This window comes from Leiobunum rupestre, chromosome 2 (genome assembly GCF_980474605.1).
Source record: "Leiobunum rupestre chromosome 2, qqLeiRupe1.1.hap1, whole genome shotgun sequence".
In the NCBI taxonomy this organism is placed as follows: Eukaryota; Metazoa; Arthropoda; class Arachnida; order Opiliones; family Sclerosomatidae; genus Leiobunum; species Leiobunum rupestre.
Window position 1 is genome coordinate 71416062 of NC_143385.1, and position 16774 is coordinate 71432835.

The 16774-nt window shown below is 43.2% G+C and overlaps 2 protein-coding genes across 2 annotated transcripts in view; one reads left to right on the top strand and one right to left on the bottom strand.

Annotated features, from left to right (window-relative positions):
• LOC149958930 (PIH1 domain-containing protein 1-like) overlaps positions 1–16774 on the top strand; it is a 102731-nt gene that overhangs the window by 36485 nt on the left and 49472 nt on the right. The gene's annotated exons all lie outside the window — the stretch shown is intronic.
• On the bottom strand, positions 14070–16631 carry Gmer (GDP-L-fucose synthase-like protein). Its single transcript, XM_090165094.1, has 9 exons — positions 16489–16631; positions 16279–16407; positions 16107–16221; positions 15915–16043; positions 15648–15855; positions 15457–15588; positions 15029–15108; positions 14845–14944; positions 14070–14261 (listed from the first exon to the last, which is right to left on the bottom strand). Coding segments are annotated over exons 1-9 (951 nt in total). The 5' UTR covers positions 16491–16631; the 3' UTR covers positions 14070–14205.

The following is a 16774-nucleotide window of genomic DNA, read 5'->3' on the forward strand; positions in this document are numbered from 1 at the left end:
AGCACCCCACACAAGGTGAAACCTAGGAGCAACAAACACAGCACCCCACACAAGGTGAAACCTAGGAGCAACAAACATTACCATTACTTAAACTTTAAAATGACCAATTTAAAAAAAGAAGGTCTAAAACTTAATAAGCCTCATCATTTAACTGACAACAACGGCGTCATTTTGTCAAAATTGAACGTGAACGCTCCAGCTTCTCAACGAAACTACGCCGGAAATCGGCTTCAGTGACCCCAAGTTTGTCCACATTGAACTAAAAGTACCCGTGATTTTCCTATTCCCAGTATTAACGCGTGCTTTTTAAAGCTTGAACAGTGAGTCCCCTTAGATTCTTGGTCCATGCCTTATCAAAAATGTGTTTTTGCCCAAAACATGGCGGGTAATTCTCACGCGCAAAATTAATTTTAAAAGCCGTCAATAGCATTTAGCCACTCCCTGCCAGAGCTCCGAAAAAATTAGCTACATAGTTCCATGGTAACCCACTATAGATAAGACCACGGTCAACTTTGATGACATGCTATTCAACCAACAGCCAGTCATCAAAGTTTGCCGTGATAGGACAATACAGCGACCGATGGGAAGTGGGTAAACGCTTCGTTACAAAAGGAAAGCTCTCAGAATTCGAATCTAGGGCACGGATCAAGTTCTATATTATTTTTGATGTTACTTAACCTTATTTAGTTGTTCAGAGTTCTTATTCGAGCGTGAAGAACTTAATGGGCACACTCATCATGAAATTCATGTTCATATCCATTACGAAAATAGTTATATAGCTAGCTTTAAAACCAGGTCAGCAGTTGAAAACAAGTTGACCGTAATGGCGCCTACCTGAGGCTCCGTAGTGTGTCCAAAGGCTTAACTAAAATTCCCACGTATACACATAATTTAGATACCATATTTCCAATTTCCTTAATTATTTTCGTTGTTCATTAATATTTCGCGTTCTTATGTACAATCAATCCATTTATGTTCGCGCCATTTTACGTTGAGCAACCAAAAAACCTACGTCAGAATTATGTATCTCTCAGATCAAACACGTTCACTGATAGCTGTATTGCTATGTATAGCTCATCTTTTTTTTAAATTTTGTAATGATAGCACCTGCTCTCATTAGCTCAATATCTAATTGAATACAGCTGAAGCTCTCTCACGCTCAGCTCAAACAAACAGCTCAATGAACATAAGAAACAGGATCAGCTCTTTAAAAACCACTAAATATAGTATCGAAGCGCAAATATTATCGAATTTTTTAGAAAATTATAGTACCATAGAGATAGAAAAGAAATAGAGGCACTATTGTATCTGGCGAAGTTGACCGCGAATGCCGACCCCCTTTTCGCCAATGTAGGAAGCCATGAGATAGGCAGATTTCGTGGCGCCATCGACGCGCGGTGAAATGAAATAAATTATGCCTTTTGGAAAATCAACTGAAATTTGATGTAAACAAAGGAAAGATAGATGGCGTTGCAAATTCTGCCCATCTCCGCTTTCATACATGCGTGGGGGGATGAATTTTCCCGGTCAAAAACAGGGGTGCCTTAACGCGGTAATCTTCCCTCTATTTCTTTTCTATCGGCCAACTTTGATTACTCGCGTGGTAGCACTTGATCATAGTTGGCCGTTTAACTTGGAAGTGGGTAAAAGCAAGGAGGACACGAAGGGAGGCGAACTAGGAGGGATGAACGCGCCAGCATCCTTGTAAGAAGCTTAGCGCGCTCGGCGGGAAAATTTTGGAAAAATGGCCGCCATTTTTCCGAAATTTTCCCGCCGAGCGCGCGCTAAGCTTCTTACAAGGATGCTGGCGCGTTCATCCCTCCTACTTCGCCTTCCTTCCTATCCTCCTTAGTAATAGTATCAGTCACCCACTTCCAAGTTCCACGGCCTATTTCGTTCCTACAACACTCTTGATTACTCCATGGTTATTTCTTAAGTTAAAATATCTTTAAATATCGCACAAATATTGAAAATATAATCAAATTATCGCAAAACGCGTACTATATGGTACGTGATTGATATAGTGCGGAGAAAATCTAAAAGTAATATTATCGAAATGTATTTATAGTACGGTTGGCAACGCTGAACGCAAGTCGTGATGCAGGGGGATGAATGCTATCATAACTTATACACTCTTTTTCGCGGTATTTTCCTGGGCGCGTCCATGTTAGGTTTTCCCCCTTTCAGCCCCATCCTACATTACGGATACCCAAAGTGTGGATGCTAGACTAGACTCCCCGCTGAGGGCAGGGGCAATGGCCGACGAGCGGGGTAAAATAAAGGCGCGAAAAAGAGTGTATAGATAAAAACGGCATTTGCGCATGCGCCTCTGGTGGGGAACACTAAATGTTTGGGGGGAATGAGAGCAAGAGAACGCCTGGATTTGAGGTAGAGGGTACAGATACAGATTTGATCTATATACGATTCCCACCTGCATCATGAATCATGACTGGCGTCAATAAAATTTTGAATGAAAAAAATAATATAAAAACCTGAAAAATAAACGTAAAAGCGTAAATTTTAAAGTCTAGAAAACACGTTTTTTTTTATTTATTTGGTCTCAGATTGTCGAGAGACTAAGAGAGAAAAATACAGCTCCGCTTAATTTATAAATAATTGAAGTGCTCATTTTTAAGGTCCGCTCACCTTTTGGTAGAATGAGACACTCCTATATTAAAAATTTAAGTTATCTATCTTCTAGCTCAGTAATAACTAAATACATATAGGTAGTTCCGCTGTTCCTCGAAATTATTTCGAAGTTACGACTCTGAGTCGTCGACTCATTCTATGACAAAACGCTCGGTCCCTCTCTAAAATGAGCAGAGCATGCCCATTACTGCTAGGAGAAGGATAGGGAGGTTGTAAATAGTGTATATTTTTAAGAGAGTCCACTGGACCCGGACCCCTCCGCCGATCTATTTTTTCGACGGGTCCAGGACTCTTCCCTCTTTCTTCGCCCCCCCCCCCTCGTTTAAATTTATATGTTCTTTAATATCTCTTTATTCCTCCATATTATATTCGAAAATAAATGGCACCTAACCAGGCAAAGCCTATAAAAGTTTTATGGTAATTATAAAAGAGACAGTCAGTAATCGAACTACAGCATCATTTCATTATATATTCCCAACATCAAAGTTTACATATTTTCATATATAATCGTGATCGGGTAAATTAAAATGCTCTTAAATATTATCACATATAACTTAACCATTAAAGTCTTCATTCCAAACCCATAGAGCTTAATTTTTTTCTACCTTTATTAATTTTAATAAAACAAAATTTTGGTCTTCAATGGCACTGTTACCATTACTGTGCCTAATGGAATACAGAGCAAGACTATTAATTATTCCCCACACGGGCCAAACCTTTTCAAATTAAAAGAGGTTTTTCCCTGGTAGGCCCAAGTTTTCCAAATTTTTCTTTGGTCATTGTCAATAGCTCTTTCTATAAAAGAATATATAAGAATACATGTATAAAAAGCTCAACATAAACAAAAATATGCGCGCGCTCTCTAACTTTAACTGCACGATGAGTCTAACGTAATCACGTGACTTCTCGTATCTACATAATAAAACTCTTTGCCCCTTTCGTCGCATTTCTTTCTGACTTTCATTCGCGACTCTAACGTGGCATCGCCGCGGGTACCCGGAGGAACACACCGAAGGTATGCCTAGCGCTTCGCCTTAATACAAGGTCAACCTCGCATTTTTTTCTGACTTTCATTCGCGACTCTAACGTGGCATCGCCGCGGGTACCCGGAGGAACACACCGAAGGTATGCCTAGCGCTTCGCCTTAATACAAGGTCAACGTCGCTTTTTTTTCTGACTTTCATTCGCGACTCTAACGTGGCATCGCCGCAGATACCCGGAGGTATACAACGAAGGAATGCCTAGCGCTTCGCCTTAATAGAAGGTCAACGTCGCATTTTTTTCTGACTTTCATTCGCGACTCTAACGTGGCATCGCCGCAGGTACCCGGAGGTATACAACGAAGGAATGCCTAGCGCTTCGCCTTAATACAAGGTTAACGTCGCTTTTTTTTCTGACTTTCATTCGCGACTCTAACGTGGCATCGCCGCGGGTACCCGGAGGTATACAACGAAGGATTGCCTAGCGCTTCGCCTTAATACAAGGTCAACGTCGCATTTTTTTCTGACTTTCATTCGCGACTCTAACGTGGCATCGCCGCAGGTACCCGGAGGTATACAACGAACGAATGCCTAGCGCTTCGCCTTAATACAAGGTTAACGTCGCTTTTTTTTCTGACTTTCATTCGCGACTCTAACGTGGCATCGCCGCAGGTACCCGGAGGTATACAACGAAGGAATGCCTAGCGCTTCGCCTTAATACAAGGTCAACGTCGCTTTTTTTTCTGACTTTCATTCGCGACTCTAACGTGGCATCGCCGCAGATACCCGGAGGTATACAACGAAGGAATTCCTAGCGCTTCGCCTTAATACAAGGTCAACGTCGCATTTTTTTCTGACTTTCATTCGCGACTCTAACGTGGCATAGCCGCAGGTACCCGGAGGTATACAACGAAGGTATGCCTAGCGCTTCGCCTTAATACAAGGTCAACGTCGCTTTTTTTTCTGACTTTCATTCGCGACTCTAACGTGGCATCGCCGCAGATACCCGGAGGTATACAACGAAGGAATGCCTAGCGCTTCGCCTTAATACAAGGTCAACGTCGCATTTTTTTCTGACTTTCATTCGCGACTCTAACGTGGCATCGCCGCAGGTACCCGGAGGTATACAACGAAGGAATGCCTAGCGCTTCGCCTTAATACAAGGTCAACGTCGCTTTTTTTTCTGACTTTCATTCGCGACTCTAACGTGGCATCGCCGCAGATACCCGGAGGTATACAACGAAGGAATGCCTAGCGCTTCGCCTTAATAGAAGGTCAACGTCGCATTTTTTTCTGACTTTCATTCGCGACTCTAACGTGGCATCGCCGCAGGTACCCGGAGGTATACAACGAAGGAATGCCTAGCGCTTCGCCTTAATACAAGGTTAACGTCGCTTTTTTTTCTGACTTTCATTCGCGACTCTAACGTGGCATCGCCGCGGGTACCCGGAGGTATACAACGAAGGATTGCCTAGCGCTTCGCCTTAATACAAGGTCAACGTCGCATTTTTTTCTGACTTTCATTCGCGACTCTAACGTGGCATCGCCGCAGGTACCCGGAGGTATACAACGAAGGAATGCCTAGCGCTTCGCCTTAATACAAGGTCAACGTCGCATTTTTTTCTGACTTTCATTCGCGACTCTAACGTGGCATCGCCGCAGGTACCCGGAGGTATACAACGAAGGAATGCCTAGCGCTTCGCCTTAATACAAGGTCAACGTCGCTTTTTTTTCTGACTTTCATTCGCGACTCTAACGTGGCATCGCCGCGGGTACCCGGAGGTATACAACGAAGGAATGCCTAGCGCTTCGCCTTAATACAAGGTCAACGTCGCATTTTTTTCTGACTTTCATTCGCGACTCTAACGTGGCATCGCCGCAGGTACCCGGAGGTATACAACGAAGGAATGCCTAGCGCTTCGCCTTAATACAAGGTCAACGTCGCTTTTTTTTCTGACTTTCATTCGCGACTCTAACGTGGAATCGCCGCAGGTACCCGGAGGAACACACCGAAGGTATGCCTAGCGCTTCGCCTTAATACAAGGTCAACGTCGCATTTTTTTCTGACTTTCATTCGCGACTCTAACGTGGCATCGCCGCGGATACTCGGAGGTACACACCGAAGGTATGCCTAGCGCTTCGCCTTAATACAAGGTCAACGTCGCATTTTTTTCTGACTTTCATTTGCGACTCTAACGTGGCATCGCCGCGGGTACCCGGAGGTATACAACGAAGGTATGCCTAGCGCTTCGCCTTAATACAAGGTCAACGTCGCATTTTTTTCTGACTTTCATTCGCGACTCTAACGTGGCATCGCCGCAGGTACCCGGAGGAACACACCGAAGGTATGCCTAGCGCTTCGCCTTAATACAAGGTCAACGTCGCATTTTTTTCTGACTTTCATTCGCGACTCTAACGTGGCATCGCCGCAGGTACCCGGAGGTATACAACGAAGGAATGCCTAGCGCTTCGCCTTAATACAAGGTTAACGTCGCTTTTTTTTCTGACTTTCATTCGCGACTCTAACGTGGCATCGCCGCAGGTACCCGGAGGTATACAACGAAGGAATGCCTAGCGCTTCGCCTTAATACAAGGTCAACGTCGCATTTTTTTCTGACTTTCATTCGCGACTCTAACGTGGCATCGCCGCAGGTACCCGGAGGTATACAACGAAGGAATGCCTAGCGCTTCGCCTTAATACAAGGTCAACGTCGCATTTTTTTCTGACTTTCATTCGCGACTCTAACGTGGCATCGCCGCAGGTACCCGGAGGTATACAACGAAGGAATGCCTAGCGCTTCGCCTTAATACAAGGTCAACGTCGCATTTTTTTCTGACTTTCATTCGCGACTCTAACGTGGCATCGCCGCAGGTACCCGGAGGTATACAACGAAGGAATGCCTAGCGCTTCGCCTTAATACAAGGTCAACGTCGCTTTTTTTTCTGACTTTCATTCGCGACTCTAACGTGGCATCGCCGCAGATACCCGGAGGTATACAACGAAGGAATGCCTAGCGCTTCGCCTTAATACAAGGTCAACGTCGCATTTTTTTCTGATTTTCATTCGCGACTCTAACGTGGCATTGCCGCAGGTACCCGGAGGTATACAACGAAGGAATGCCTAGCGCTTCGCCTTAATACAAGGTTAACGTCGCTTTTTTTTCTGACTTTCATTCGCGACTCTAACGTGGCATCGCCGCAGATACCCGGAGGTATACAACGAAGGAATGCCTAGCGCTTCGCCTTAATACAAGGTCAACGTCGCTTTTTTTTCTGACTTTCATTCGCGACTCTAACGTGGCATCGCCGCGGGTACCCGGAGGTATACAACGAAGGATTGCCTAGCGCTTCGCCTTAATACAAGGTCAACGTCGCATTTTTTTCTGACTTTCATTCGCGACTCTAACGTGGCATCGCCGCAGGTACCCGGAGGTATACAACGAACGAATGCCTAGCGCTTCGCCTTAATACAAGGTTAACGTCGCTTTTTTTTCTGACTTTCATTCGCGACTCTAACGTGGCATCGCCGCAGGTACCCGGAGGTATACAACGAAGGAATGCCTAGCGCTTCGCCTTAATACAAGGTCAACGTCGCTTTTTTTTCTGACTTTCATTCGCGACTCTAACGTGGCATCGCCGCAGGTACCCGAAGGTATACAACGAAGGAATGCCTAGCGCTTCGCCTTAATACAAGGTCAACGTCGCATTTTTTTCTGACTTTCATTCGCGACTCTAACGTGGCATCGCCGCAGGTACCCGGAGGTATACAACGAAGGAATGCCTAGCGCTTCGCCTTAATACAAGGTCAACGTCGCTTTTTTTTCTGACTTTCATTCGCGACTCTAACGTGGCATCGCCGCAGATACCCGGAGGTATACAACGAAGGAATGCCTAGCGCTTCGCCTTAATAGAAGGTCAACGTCGCATTTTTTTCTGACTTTCATTCGCGACTCTAACGTGGCATCGCCGCAGGTACCCGGAGGTATACAACGAAGGAATGCCTAGCGCTTCGCCTTAATACAAGGTCAACGTCGCTTTTTTTTCTGACTTTCATTCGCGACTCTAACGTGGCATCGCCGCGGGTACCCGGAGGTATACAACGAAGGAATGCCTAGCGCTTCGCCTTAATACAAGGTCAACGTCGCATTTTTTTCTGACTTTCATTCGCGACTCTAACGTGGCATCGCCGCAGGTACCCGGAGGTATACAACGAAGGAATGCCTAGCGCTTCGCCTTAATACAAGGTCAACGTCGCTTTTTTTTCTGACTTTCATTCGCGACTCTAACGTGGAATCGCCGCAGGTACCCGGAGGAACACACCGAAGGTATGCCTAGCGCTTCGCCTTAATACAAGGTCAACGTCGCATTTTTTTCTGACTTTCATTCGCGACTCTAACGTGGCATCGCCGCGGATACTCGGAGGTACACACCGAAGGTATGCCTAGCGCTTCGCCTTAATACAAGGTCAACGTCGCATTTTTTTCTGACTTTCATTTGCGACTCTAACGTGGCATCGCCGCGGGTACCCGGAGGTATACAACGAAGGTATGCCTAGCGCTTCGCCTTAATACAAGGTCAACGTCGCATTTTTTTCTGACTTTCATTCGCGACTCTAACGTGGCATCGCCGCAGGTACCCGGAGGAACACACCGAAGGTATGCCTAGCGCTTCGCCTTAATACAAGGTCAACGTCGCATTTTTTTCTGACTTTCATTCGCGACTCTAACGTGGCATCGCCGCAGGTACCCGGAGGTATACAACGAAGGAATGCCTAGCGCTTCGCCTTAATACAAGGTTAACGTCGCTTTTTTTTCTGACTTTCATTCGCGACTCTAACGTGGCATCGCCGCAGGTACCCGGAGGTATACAACGAAGGAATGCCTAGCGCTTCGCCTTAATACAAGGTCAACGTCGCATTTTTTTCTGACTTTCATTCGCGACTCTAACGTGGCATCGCCGCAGGTACCCGGAGGTATACAACGAAGGAATGCCTAGCGCTTCGCCTTAATACAGGGTCAACGTCGCATTTTTTTCTGACTTTCATTCGCGACTCTAACGTGGCATCGCCGCAGGTACCCGGAGGTATACAACGAAGGAATGCCTAGCGCTTCGCCTTAATACAAGGTCAACGTCGCATTTTTTTCTGACTTTCATTCGCGACTCTAACGTGGCATCGCCGCAGGTACCCGGAGGTATACAACGAAGGAATGCCTAGCGCTTCGCCTTAATACAAGGTCAACGTCGCTTTTTTTTCTGACTTTCATTCGCGACTCTAACGTGGCATCGCCGCAGATACCCGGAGGTATACAACGAAGGAATGCCTAGCGCTTCGCCTTAATACAAGGTCAACGTCGCATTTTTTTCTGATTTTCATTCGCGACTCTAACGTGGCATTGCCGCAGGTACCCGGAGGTATACAACGAAGGAATGCCTAGCGCTTCGCCTTAATACAAGGTTAACGTCGCTTTTTTTTCTGACTTTCATTCGCGACTCTAACGTGGCATCGCCGCAGATACCCGGAGGTATACAACGAAGGAATGCCTAGCGCTTCGCCTTAATACAAGGTCAACGTCGCTTTTTTTTCTGACTTTCATTCGCGACTCTAACGTGGCATCGCCGCGGGTACCCGGAGGTATACAACGAAGGATTGCCTAGCGCTTCGCCTTAATACAAGGTCAACGTCGCATTTTTTTCTGACTTTCATTCGCGACTCTAACGTGGCATCGCCGCAGGTACCCGGAGGTATACAACGAACGAATGCCTAGCGCTTCGCCTTAATACAAGGTTAACGTCGCTTTTTTTTCTGACTTTCATTCGCGACTCTAACGTGGCATCGCCGCAGGTACCCGGAGGTATACAACGAAGGAATGCCTAGCGCTTCGCCTTAATACAAGGTCAACGTCGCTTTTTTTTCTGACTTTCATTCGCGACTCTAACGTGGCATCGCCGCAGGTACCCGAAGGTATACAACGAAGGAATGCCTAGCGCTTCGCCTTAATACAAGGTCAACGTCGCATTTTTTTCTGACTTTCATTCGCGACTCTAACGTGGCATCGCCGCAGGTACCCGGAGGTATACAACGAAGGAATGCCTAGCGCTTCGCCTTAATACAAGGTCAACGTCGCTTTTTTTTCTGACTTTCATTCGCGACTCTAACGTGGCATCGCCGCAGATACCCGGAGGTATACAACGAAGGAATGCCTAGCGCTTCGCCTTAATAGAAGGTCAACGTCGCATTTTTTTCTGACTTTCATTCGCGACTCTAACGTGGCATCGCCGCAGGTACCCGGAGGTATACAACGAAGGAATGCCTAGCGCTTCGCCTTAATACAAGGTTAACGTCGCTTTTTTTTCTGACTTTCATTCGCGACTCTAACGTGGCATCGCCGCGGGTACCCGGAGGTATACAACGAAGGATTGCCTAGCGCTTCGCCTTAATACAAGGTCAACGTCGCATTTTTTTCTGACTTTCATTCGCGACTCTAACGTGGCATCGCCGCAGGTACCCGGAGGTATACAACGAAGGAATGCCTAGCGCTTCGCCTTAATACAAGGTCAACGTCGCATTTTTTTCTGACTTTCATTCGCGACTCTAACGTGGCATTGCCGCAGGTACCCGGAGGTATACAACGAAGGAATGCCTAGCGCTTCGCCTTAATACAAGGTCAACGTCGCTTTTTTTTCTGACTTTCATTCGCGACTCTAACGTGGCATCGCCGTGGGTACCCGGAGGTATACAACGAAGGTATGCCTAGCGCTTCGCCTTAATACAAGGTCAATGTCGCATTTTTTTCTGACTTTCATTTGCGACTCTAACGTGGCATCGCCGCAGGTACCCGGAGGTACACACCGAAGGTATGCCTAGCGCTTCGCGACTCTAACGTGGCGTCGCCGCGGGTACCCGGATTTACACACCGAAGGTATGCCTAGCGCTTCGCGACTCTAACGTGGCGTCGCCGCGGGTACCCGGATTTACACACCGAAGGTATGCCTAGCGCTTCGCCTTAATACTAGGTCATTGAGTATATTTCAGTAATCGGGTCTAAAGTGAGATCGCCGAAGGTAATTTCTCTGAGTATAACCCGCGGTCGTTGCGCTTCGCCTTAATACTAGGTCAAGCATATTTTGGTCATTAAGTTGGTTTTTGGAATTTCGGATAGGGTTTCGCACTGGATCGGATTTCGCACTGTTGTGTTAAAAGGTTAATCTTTCCCTACGCGGTTTACGTCAAGACAGCGCTGGGCAGAGATACTGCTGCCTTTCGCTTTGTTAGTGGCTCAACTATAGACTTTGTGCTTTTGCTAACTTTGTGTTTTTGCGTAGTCAGTAAGGGTACCAAAGGTGGGGCGGCGAACCAGGCAAAGACAGAGAGAAACTGGGACTGCCTTTTGCTTTGTTACTGGTGGTGGATCGAATAGCCTATAGGCTTCCTATTTTTCTAGCTAGAGAGATAGCTAGGCGGCAGCGACTTCTCCCCCCCCCCCCACCCACCTTACACGCTTCCGCGGAATAGAGGGAAACCGTATTGAGGTGGTTCGACTATAAACAGCGCGGGGCAGAGGGGAATTAGGGCTCAGTGACGAGCTCATTTGTTTTTGTTCGTCATTAGGGGGAGAGCAAATCTGCCATTGGTACAGGGGGGTTTCCAGGGGTACAGGGGGTTTGCGACGAGAGAGAAAGGCGAGTTTTTTGTTATTTTTGCGGGGAAAAAGGGTACCCCTGTAATTCTAGCATGGGGAAAATTGGGAGGGTGCCTCACTTGGGAGGGGGTTGGAACAGAGAGACAGGCGAGTTCTTGAGTACTTTTTGTGGGGGAAAGGGTACCACGGTAATTGTCACATGGGAAAAAGGGCGGTTGCCTTACTAGGGGTTTGAAAGAGAGACAAAGGCGAGTTTTTGAGTAATTTTTGTGGGGAAAAGGGTACCCCTGTAATTCTAGCATGGGGAAAAGTGGGAGGGTGCCTTACTTGGGAGGGGGTTGGAACAGAGAGACAGGCGAGTTCTTGAGTACTTTTTGTGGGGTAAAGGGTACCACGGTAATTGTCACATGGGAAAAAGGGGGGGTTGCCTTACTGGGGGTTTGAAAGAGAGACAAAGGCGAGTTTTTGAGTAATTTTTGTGGGGAAAAGGGTACCACTGTAATTATCGCATGGGAAAAAGGGAGAGGGGCGCCTTACTGGGGGATTTGGAAGAGAGAGAAAGGCGAGTTTTTTAGTACTTTTTGTGGGGAAAAGTGTACCACGGTAATTACCGCATGAGAAAAAGGGGGAGGGGTGCCTTACAGGGGGGTTGGGAACGAGAGATAAAGGCGAGTTTGTAAGTTATTTTGAGAAGGAAGGCGGGTTTTTAAGTTTTTTTTTTGCGAGGGAAAAAGGGTATCCCGGTAATTCTGGCATGGAGAAAAGGGCGAGGGGTGCCTTACTGTGGAGTTTGGAAATACTGTATTTGCCACCCGTAGGGCGGGCCTTCAGCTAGTTTTATATAAAGAGCTATTGCTATAGGCCTCACAGATAAGTAGATAGGGGAGCTCTAGCTCCGTGGGGAGTCCGACTAATATTCGGAGAGCTGTAATAGTGGCGGTCAGTATACACTATACCATGATATATATACTTAAAGATAAAAATAATTCAACTTCTTATTTAATTCTCGAAACTTTCCCTCTTTTTACACAGCTAACGATATAATTTGAGGGAGTCCCGTGGACTCTTTACCCCCTTCTAAAGACATTTTTTTAGGAGTCCCGTGATTTTTTTCAGGGGTTTTTGACGCGTGGACTGCCGCTATTTACAAGTCTGGGGAGGATTCAAACTTAATATTTTATCTTGCATTTTGTACGATATTTATGGTGTATTAACGAATTTCGCTAGAGGTAGGCTACAGCCTATTTTCCATTTTACTTGGGCCCCGGAAGAGCATCATCCAATTAATTTGTGGGGGCCCAAGCAAGCTCATTAAAATTCTGTAAAATATGTAAAAGCCTAATACCAGAAGAAAATTTTCTTCTGCTAATACTTAAAAATAAATTAGCCTACAGCTCTTAAAATACTGGCGCTATCACTGACGATAGTGGCGCCATCATACTGTTAATGTAAATTTATAAGGTATCTTTTAAATATAATTATTCGTAATATTTCATAAAATATTTAATTCTTTAAATATTAATTTAATAGGAACATTCAATAATTCGTAATATTTTAAGAAGATACTAATTTACGACTGAAATAGGGAAGTGAGCCTTCTCAAGATAGGAGGACACTCAATTTTCACCCTCTACATTCGAAATGCGCTTAATACAAGGACGAAACGGAATTTTCGTGACATGATCCGCATGAATAGTGTAGCGTTGTGCATCAATTGTCCTTACAGGAAAAGCAGAAACTCACAACATTTACATTATTTATTGAAATGATCTCATACTAAGCCACTAACTTATAAAACCACACGCTTATGCGAGCAGATTATGCTAAGTGGAGTTCACACGCAAAATATTTTCATACACATTTAGTATACAACTACAGAGAATTTGAGATCAGAAATACACGCCAGCAGAACTTCTTAAAATACCAAGAACCATAAAAAGCAAGGTTTCGTTTCTATGTAGGCTACCTCAAATGGCGCCATCTATTGAGCAAAATCGAAAGTATTAATAAGACAAACGTGGATAAGATGATAAGATTAATATTAAAAAAGACGCGGCTGATATTTAAAATATATAAAAAAAATTACAAGCTTTCTGGTTCAAAATGATTTCCTCCGGCATTTAGATGGCGCTACCGTCAGCGTAAAAAAAAAACCAATTACCTCCGTCTCTCTCCACTGTTTCCTTGCCCTGCCGTATAACTCGGTTAATAGCGCCGTTTTCCCAAGGTTCCTAGAAAAAAATTCTCTTTCGCCGTAGAGCGAGGGACTATAATGTATACTTAGCAAATAAGAATTCTAAAAAATTCAAATTTGCAAAATGATAATTCTTGATTTGTGGTGAATAGACCATAATCCCCCACACATTAGGGCTTAAAGAAATCTGAAATAGGGGGACCAGTGTGAGATATAAGGCACTATCACAGGCCAATCGCCAGTTTAAAAATTAAATGCTCGGGGTGTTAGTGGCCCTAGTGACCACTTAATTAATTCCAAGTTTTTCCCTTCAATATTTTAGTTCGTTAAATTATGAAAGCCTGATTTTGAAGGTTAAAAATGGTAAATGGCCAGTGGCCAGTTTTTTAATTAAACTATCTAGGCTCTACTGGCCACAGGTCCAGTTTTAAAAAAATCCTTATTTCTCACCCTGAGAGGGACCTCTTCCGTGAAAAACGTCGTGTCGTCTGCAACAATATCTTAATAGTTCTAGAGTTTTACAGAAATCGTGGCAGACGATGCAAGGATAAATAATTCCCTAGAGACCCTTAACCAATGGAATTAGAAGAATTTTCAATTACTATTTAATTTTCTTTTTCTAATTTTTTTCCTTTATACAAACTTTATATACATAATGCAACGTGTGATAAATTATTAGAATAAACAGAATTGGCATAAATTAATTTCAAATATATAAGTTAAGGAACTAAAACATTAACAACTATTTTCTGGCACTTTCATAGTTTTCCTTAAACCAATGAACAGTTTCTTCAACAGCTGTGAGAAAAACCATAAATCAATTGAAATTTATTATTAACCTTCAACAGGATTGCCACCGTTTTTTCAGATTCAAATTCCGGACTTCTACAGGTTTTCCCTGACCATCTACAGAAATTTTCCCTATTTGAAAGCAAAATTAAATTCCCTGATATTCCCTTGGTTTTTAGACTAATTTTAAAATTCCCTAATTTTTAGACCCATATTCAAATTCCCTGACTTTTCCAGCAATTCCAGGTTTTCCAAATTGTAGCAACCCTGTCAAGAATCCAATACTAGACGCTTCAATAAAACATCTTCAAGGAAATCGCCCAGAAGTAATATTCCCAAGAGCCAGGACCTGCAAGTTACTGTTTATATAGTACTTGTTGAAATGAAAACTTTTCACCAGTAGACAAAACGTAGTGTTTTTGCTAAGCCTTTGTTGGTCAAAATGGAACCCTTGTTGCATACTGTACAGGTGAAAAATTTCCATTAATTCAACAAGCACTATACAAACAGTAACTTGCAGGTCATGGCTCTTGGAAATATTACTTCTTAATGATTTCCTTGAAAACGTGTTATGGAACTTTTCAAAATTTACCATTAGCAAATGGGGTAAATTTGAAATCTGGCAGCAATGATCTTAACTTATTATTGCTCGCTGTTTTTTTAAACTGACCATCGGATTTTGTTGTATCAAACTTTAACGAATTAAGGAAAATAAATTCAAATACTTGTTCTTAAATTTTCATAAATTCGGTTAAAATGCTAACAGTAAAGGATACAATTATCTCTCCCTCAAATTTGAATGCGGTAGAAATTGCTTTTGCTGCGTCTCCTATACTGACTTCATCCGATTCATCAACTGTTAATGAAATAAATGACGTTAATAACCTCACAATGTAATAAATGACATTTAAAGCAACTGTCGGCTCTATAATTGCCACCTGTATTATGATAAGGCCCTTGTTATTAGAAATGGCAATGAATCTGATTCTTGGAAAAAAAAGACTTTAATGGAGAACGTGGTGGCATCTATTAAGGACTCTTGACTCCCACCCACACACGTCTACTTTTAAACTTTAATCAAACCCAACCTTTACTTTGCTAATAACACTTCTCAAAAGGGATTGTCAAAAACCTACACTGCCATTAACTAATATAATTTTTGTGGTACTTATTAAAACGTCAATTATTTATTATTATTAAATACCTGATAATATGATTGGGTCTATCTGATCGTAGCTTCTCAAAACCCACACCATTAATTTAGCCAAATCCAACGAATAAATAAACTGACGGAGTGGCTTTCCAGTCCCCCAGACAGTCAAATTGGTTTCGTTTTCTGTAAAATTCCGCCTAGTTAATTTCTCCAAAATGTAATATAGATGTAAGTAGATTTACTTTGGGCCGTGTGTGTTTTGTGAATTAATCCAGGTAAAACGTGGCCATCTTCTAAATTGAAATTATCGTGAGGACCAAATACGTTTGTAGGAATGACAGATGTGAATTTGCAGCCATGCTGTACATGATATGCTTTGTTTTGGACGTCAATCATTCTCTTAGCATAGGAGTAACCGAAATTGGAATCATGAGGGGGTCCGTTATGAACCTAGAATTACAAGACTTCAGTTGCATATTAGATATTTAGAATATAAATAACATTCTTACCATAGTTTCATCAATAGGATATGTTGTTTTATCAGGAAATATACACGTTGATAGACAAGAAACAACCTTAGATACCCCTGTCTCAAAACTAGATTGCAAAACATTGTCGTTTATGGCGAGATTGTTCCTCTAATTTTAAAAATCAATATTCATATAACTAATTTAAACAAAAACTAAATAAATATACCGTACCAAAAAGTCTAAATTGTATTTCATATTCCGATACAATCCTCCAACCATAGCTGCTAAATGAATGACATGAGTTGGTTTATGTTTTAAAAATAATTCTTTCGTTGACTCTTTAGATCTGAATTGAATAAAATTAGTTAAAATGAAACTTAGAAAGGGTCTGCAAGTTTATTACAGTAAATTTGCATCTTTAGAAGATACAAAAACCCATTTCTCATCTTCGGGAGACTCTTCCTGAATAACCATTTCTATAGCTTTCCCTACCAAGCCTGTGCCACCAGTTACCAATATGACTTTATTACTCCTAAAAATAGAATTAATATTATAACAATATAAATTAAAGACTTACAATATTACGGAATGTTATGTAAAAATTGGTTATTACATCTTATTCCGGCTATTTTGTGCCACGTCTTCAGGGTTCCACGTTCTGAGCTCTGTCAAAAATATCAATTTCTGAATACCAATCAGGAAACGGGTAATCGGAGAGAAAAATTGTATAAAGTCCAATGGCCGCCGTTTGTTTACATTTTGAATTTCCCTTTTTCGGCGGAAGTTGCTATAGACTCTAACCACGGCCAACTTTGATTTCTCGCGCGTGATCAAAGTTGGCCGTGCTCTAACATATGTGCTCTTGATTGGCTATGGCCATTCGCTTATGCGATACCAAT

Excerpts from the sequence above, each read along its gene's own strand:
- Gmer (XM_090165094.1), bottom strand. Across the intron at positions 15,856-15,914 it reads ATCCTATTGATGAAACTATG|GTTCATAACGGACCCCCTCA; the intron begins GTAAGAATGTTA and ends TTGTAATTCTAG. Across the intron at positions 14,945-15,028 it reads AATTTGAGGGAGAGATAATT|TTTGATACAACAAAATCCGA; the intron begins GTATCCTTTACT and ends AATTCGTTAAAG.